Genomic DNA, 6,517 nt, shown 5'->3' with positions numbered 1-6,517 from the left:
CCACTCACCTCAGCCTCCCAAAGGCGCGGGATTACAGGTTGAGCCACCGAGCCCGACTCTCATGACACTTTTTATCAGGCTAGTGGGGTCCTTGGGTTGACGGCCACGGACAGACCATGGTTCACATCTCCTAATCCCGAGCTCTTCTAGTTCCCCATGATGAAACTTTGTTCCGAGTTTGAGAGGCCTCACTCTATTAATGCTGAAACAATACCCAAATCCAGGCAAAAGAGACACATGCAATTTAACTTCTGTCTAAGGCAAGAAGAAAGAAGCACTGTTTTATTAATCGAGCATTTGTATTGTAGTGTGTGATAAACCCTGACAAGTGAAAGTTACCTGTCAGGAATACACAGGCATTACCAAGAACACCTGTCAGTCTCTCATTCCTCAAAGCCTTAAGGAGAGTACTGAGATGAACCCTTTTGTGTGTCAGTTAAGCGTCTTGGGGGATGAGACAATTTCACTCTACATTTTTGCTCTTATTTTGGGCAATGTGAAAAAAGATTGCAACACCCTTCTGGGAATGTTGGTTCCTGCAGTAGTCTCTCCGAAATACTGTTGTGAAATTACAGAACAAAGCTGAGAAGCTAAATGCCCAAAACGGCTGCTGTGTCATCACAGACATGTTAATGTTGCATATCTATTTTTTCTTCCAGTTCTAAAGGAAGATGATTATTTGGACTTTGAGAATATTCATGGTAGAAAATGATTTTTGTGTTTCAAAATTGTTCAAATATCTTGAGAAACTGTAGTTATATGGATATCTTAAATGTGAGTTAAATATACACACATATTTAGCTCTGTGTGTGTGTGTGTGTGTACCATGTGTGCTTACACAAGATGGGAGCATATCTCATGAGGGAGCCTCTCTTCTCCCCGTACACAGCCTGAAGACATGTTCGTGTGTGACATCCATGAGAAGGACATCAGTGGGCCTCCGCCATCCAAAATGCTGAAGAAAAGCCAGTGCACGCCTCTCTTCATGAATGCCTACACCATGAGGGGTACGCAGAGCAGGGCTCACCTGAGGGGCACCGATGGGGTAGCTCCCTTGGGTATGGAGCTTGCCACTTGGGCTGACATTGCTTGAGTGCCTGCTATGTACAAAGCCTTGATGGCGCTGGCCTGTGAGGAGGGCCTGTCACTGCTTCGCTGGCCCTCCCACCTGCCGTCTTCTTATTCCATGTTGGGAGAGGGAGGCCATGCCCACACGTGGACTTGTGTGGACCAAGAGGGTGCACGTGTGTATGTCTTGGGAAGGTGCGATTCGGTGTTCATGAGCATGTGGCCTCCCACCCCCCAGGAGCTGGCGCAGTAATCCACACCCACTCGAAGGCTGCTGTCTTGGCCACGCTTCTCTTTCCTGGACGCGAGTTCAAAATCACACACCAGGAGATGATCAAGGGGATCAGGAAGTGCACCTCGGGCGGCCACTATAGGTATGGACCCCCCAGAAGGCATGGAGACACGTGAGAGGCCAGGCCTGTGTGGGCAGCAGACGTGTGGGGCCTGTGCTGAGTGATGCCACAACGTATGTTGAGTGAACCGAGCTGTTGTGGGGGAGTTCTCGTTCCCGAGCGAGGCCATGGCCCATCTCACCTCCATGCGTCCAGGAGGCTGAGCCGTGACTGAGGCTTATGCTCCGTGTTGACTCAAGTCTGCGTTTCAGGAATGTTTTCCTATGGATAAGTTTCCTCAGCATTTGATGAAGTAAACTACCTCATTGTAGTGTTTTGGGGTGGAAGGTGACGTGGATGGTGAGTATAGAAGAGTGGCCTTCTGGGTAGGTTTAAAGACACCCACCCGCCCACACATGGCAGGAACCCCTCGTGGCCCTGGACCATGGGGGCACGTGATCCTGGTACTTAGGCATGAGGACAGCATCTCGGGGCGTTGATGCATGTTCCTGGGCTGGGCCTTTGCCTCTCGGTATCTCGGAGGGCCCAGTGCCTCCACACCTTGTTTAGAGGACGGCGCCAGTCTCACCAAGTGCTCCTGCTGCAAATTCTGTTGTTGCTGCATGTCGCAGGCTGTGCGTGTTTAAACTAGCACGCTGGGAAGTCAGTGTGGTTTGATTTCAGTTGATAGCCATTGTGTGCCTGGAGCGCTCTTCGGCACTGTGACACCTGCATACAAAAGCCAAATATTTGAATTCTGGGACGTGCCCATGCGCAGGGAAGTGTGGCCGAGGGCACCTTTCCGTTCTGGGCTGGATGGAGACGTCAGGGCACTGCCGGTCACAGGGGGACGTGGCTGCTTTGGTGAGGAAAGAACCGATTTTCTTGAGAGCGGGAAAGGGGAGGCAGAGGTGCGGAGGGAGGACGGCAGGTGGACAGACGCTGCTGTTGCGCACCCTGGAGGTGAGTGCTTGCAGCTTCAGCAAGTGGCAAGTAAAGCTCGCGTGAGCACCGTGTTCAGTTCCTTTAGAGCCTCGCGGGCGAGGGCTTGACAGCGTCCCTGTCACAGCAGGAGGCAGCGGGCTTTGTCTGGATTTGGAGAGAAAACTGGGTGAAGAGAGGATGGAGTTTAACACTCTCCTTTTTTAAAGACTTGTCCTTGAAAACACTGCAGTTTTAAAGTGCAGCCATGTGTCACTTGGTGGCGGGACCATTCTGAAAAGTGTGCCATGGGGAGTCTCGTTGTGGACGTGTCCCCAAGTGCCCTGCCCACCCGGCCGTGTGGTGGTGCCACTGCCCCCAGCCACGAGTCACACAGCATGTGGCTCTGCTGAATACCATGGCCACACTACTGTGGCCACACGTGCAGCAAGGATTTGTGTGTCTGAGCAGATGGGGGTCGGCTGCGGCGTGAAAGTCACAGTGGTACTCTGGCCCCTGGGGCCTCACCGCGGGCGTTGTACGCGGCTAGACACTGCTTGGGGCATCAGAGAGGTGGGGCAAAGGCCTCGCCGCCACTGTACCACTGTGGGCTCTGTGGACCCGGGATACCCAGGCTGCATTGAACGTATGAAACACTCTTCTTTCTTGTAATGCACCGACTTGGCTTACTTCACTGTAATTTTATAGATGCTTTAATTTTTTGTTTTACTTTTGATTCTTATAATTATGTGTTAAAACACATGTTGTAAGCCAGGCACAGGGACTCATGCCTGTAATCCCAGCACTTTGAGAGGCTGAGATGAAAGTATTGCCTGAGCTTAGGAGTTTAAGACCAGCCTGGGCAACTTGGCGAGACCTTGTCTCTACAGTAAGTCAAAAAATTAGCTAGGTGTAGTGGTGTGCACCTGTGGCTCCAGCTATTTGGGAAGCTGAGGCAGAAGGATCGCCTGAGTCCAGAAGGTCGAGGCTGTGGTGGCCATCAGCAGTATGTCTCTGCACTCCATCCTGAGTGACAGAGTGAGACTCTGACTCAAAAAAAAAAACAAAAAACCCACACATATTGCATAGCTGTACAAAAATATTTTCTTTATGTCTGTATTTCATAACCATTTTCTTTTTTAAAATTTTCACTTTTTTTTTTTTTTTTACTTTTTAAATATTTTTTATTAAAAATGGAGGCACAGATGCCCATTAGCCGAGACCACCACGTCTTGTGGAAGGTCTTGGGGGCAGTAATGCACACAGAGCCGTCACTGCCTCCAGGAACACCTGAGGAGAAGGCGCACATGCCTCTTTTGGTGATGAAGAGTCTGGTTTCCTAGATGCATACTGTGACATGCAGTTGGGACGGTAGTGACCAGGAGGCACACGCCGTGCGTGACTGTCTATGCTGGACTCCCTCATGCCTGGCAGCAGGGTCGGCTGTCTGCACCGTGAGCTCCACACATGGAGGGCGCCCAGCTCTGAGGAGGCCGTGAGGCCCCAGGTGGCGGGATCATTCAGCTCCACCATCATCTTGTGGGCCACCGTGTCTCCATGGTCCTGGTCAACAGAAGCGTGGCACACCCACTGGTGCAGGATCCTCCGGGGATTGAAGTTAATGGGCCATCCTCCCTGGGGGACTGCAAGCCTGCAGGGGACAGCAGTCCAAGAACTCCCTTGCCTCTGTTCCTCGGTGAGCTGGTCAAGACCATGTCCCTCCTATAACATGGGAAGGTCGGCTTGAATGAGCTTCCGGGTCTTACTTTTCTGTGAAACTGTTTTGCACCCGGCAGTATTTCTAAATATTCCTAACAGTATTTCCCAGTGTTAGGAAGCGTTTGGGACTGGCGACTCGACCCTTCACCCCCGTGTCTGGGCATTCTGTAAGCACCTCCATCTCACTGAGCTGGGATGATGGGCCCCTCGTCCTCCTGGGCCCAGGGACTCGCTCACCCGCAGGAGCAGCTTCCGAGTGCATTAGCAAGCGTCGGACACGTTCCACACTGTGGAGCCAGGACCAGCAGGTGCTAGTTCAGCAGTGCGGGAGAAGCTCCTGTGAAAAGGAAAACGCGTCTGAGTTCCGATCTGCTATCAGTGACCTCGAGAACAGACGTAGTTTCACAGGGGCTAAGTTATGTGTTTGCCTTATAGCACGTGCGGGTTTCATCGCGTGTATTTCCTGGGAGCAAGGTGGAAGTCAAGTCTCATTCTGTAGACTCGGGGATGTTCTGAAAGTACCATCATACTGTTAGTAGTGATTCTGGAAGGTTCTCACTGTCCTGGTGCCACAAACCACACTCTTTATTGGTTTACCTGCCCAAAACACTGTGGGGTCCTGCAGAGGTGGAACACGATGATTTAGGGCTGTTGGGAAACTCTCGCTTAATATGTAGTTCAGGCTTTAATCCTTTCTACGCTTCTGATTCTGAAATCTGTCATTTCCCATATCCTGTTAAAAGTCTTGTGCTTGTCCCTGCTTCAAGGAAATACTTGTATGATCTTGATGGCTTCTTTGTGAGGTTTTGGTGTGCTGTACACATTTCTACCACTTATGCTTAGGAGTAGAACAATACCTGCCAGATTCCCAAAGTATCTTTTGATACAGACATTTATGCAAGATACACAGAGCAGCATGCAACAGCTTGCTCAGCACTTGGAGTGGCTGTGCAGACGGAAGAGACTGTCTCACGGGCTGCTTAAAAAATTCCGCATTGCAGACATAAGAGTGCCTTTGTCTTCACGGAAAACGGCTTGTTTCTTCTTCCAGATACGATGACATGTTAGTGGTGCCCATCGTTGAGAACACGCCTGAGGAGAGAGACCTCAAGGCCCGCATGGCCCGAGCCATGGACGAGTACCCAGACTCCTGTGCAGTGCTGGTCAGACGACACGGGGTGTACGTGTGGGGGGAGACGTGGGAGAAGGCCAAGACCATGTAAGTGGATCCCAGAGTGCGCGGGACCGGGGTGGGGCTCCAGAGGTGAAGGGCTAGAACCAAGCCTGCTTCTGGCAGGGTCAGTCGGCGCACATTTACACAGCCCTTCGTGCGTCCCCCACCGAGGAGTGCTTGCTGGCTGAGCCGTTGTGAGTCCAGGCTCTTTGGGCTTGCATACGGAGGCCAAACCCCAGGCCAGAGGCGCAGACCCCAGGTCACGCACGTTTGTTTCAAAGCGTGGGTAAATCCACGTGAGGAATGCGTCTCAGACACCCTCATGCTCCTGAGAAGCATAAGGCATGGCTGTGTGGTTCCTTCCCAGGCTTTGGCAATGTGGAGGGCAGGGTGAGACCATAGGGCCGGGGCTGAGGGGCGCTGTCCTGGGCAGCTGGCGGTCAGCAGCGAGGGGCCATGCCTTCCAGCTCCTGCTTTTCTGCCGCAGGTGCGAGTGCTACGACTACTTATTTGATGTCGCCGTGTCCATGAGGAAGGTTGGGCTAGACCCTACGCAGCTCCCGGCCAGAGAGAACGGGATTGTGTGAGCGAAGGTGCTTGGCTGCAGCGAGGAGGCCAGACTCAATGGCCCTTTCACTTGATTACAGGACGTGACTGTTTTTAATGAAATGGAATTTTCCATGAAGCTATTAATTTGTCATTGCATACTCAGATGGTCACCCTAAATCTTTGGCTTGGTGGTATTTGCTTCTATTCTAACTTTGAATGATAAAATGAAAGTTTTATACTCAGTATTTTTTATGTCTATTCCTAACATAAAATACTTGCCTGTAAATCACATCTTTTAAAAATGTGCTCTCAGAGAACTCTGTGTAATCATTATGGCTGCTGTTGATAATAAAATCCACCAGAAAATGCCCCCACTATGGAGTGGGCGTTCGTAATTGAAAATGGCTGTCACAGACTGTGTGAGCGAGGCCAAGTGTGTCCTTCAGGCTTGATGTCAGAGCAGGTCCATAGATGTCCCTCTAAACTCCCTTGTATCCCTGTCATATAACACAGGGTGTTTGCTTTGTATTGGACCTACTGTGACATCAAGTCGGGGGACTCTAACCCAGATTCTCCTGATCAAACGAACCCTGGTGACATCAGAAGGTGATTTTTATTTTTGTTTGTTTTATTTATTTATATTTTGAGTTGGAGTCTCACTCTGTCACCCAGACTGGAGTGCAGGGGCATGCTCACAGCCCTGCAGCCTCAACCTGATGGGCTCAGGTGATCCTTCCGCCTCAGCCTTCTAAGT

General features: G+C 51.0%; 1 protein-coding gene across 2 annotated transcripts in view; it reads left to right on the top strand.

Moving 5' to 3' along the window:
- Positions 1-6,137, top strand: part of APIP (APAF1 interacting protein) — a 10,525-nt gene extending 4,388 nt beyond the window's left edge. For both annotated transcript variants that reach the window (XM_021711501.1, XM_021711498.1), the window contains 4 exons: positions 890-1,007; positions 1,307-1,442; positions 5,092-5,259; positions 5,702-6,137. In XM_021711501.1, the coding sequence (XP_021567176.1) occupies positions 899-1,007; positions 1,307-1,442; positions 5,092-5,259; positions 5,702-5,801 (513 nt within the window). In that variant the 5' untranslated portion in view covers positions 890-898 and the 3' untranslated portion in view covers positions 5,802-6,137. The remainder of the gene's footprint in view (positions 1-889; positions 1,008-1,306; positions 1,443-5,091; positions 5,260-5,701) is intronic.
- The last annotated feature ends 380 nt before the right edge of the window (positions 6,138-6,517 follow it).

This window comes from Carlito syrichta, unplaced genomic scaffold, assembly GCF_000164805.1.
Source record: "Carlito syrichta isolate Samal-C Ts95f unplaced genomic scaffold, Tarsius_syrichta-2.0.1 Scaffold84601, whole genome shotgun sequence".
NCBI lineage: Eukaryota > Metazoa > Chordata > Mammalia > Primates > Tarsiidae > Carlito > Carlito syrichta.
The sequence above is the reverse complement of the archived record's forward strand: the minus strand, read 5'-3'. Positions and strand labels throughout refer to the sequence as shown.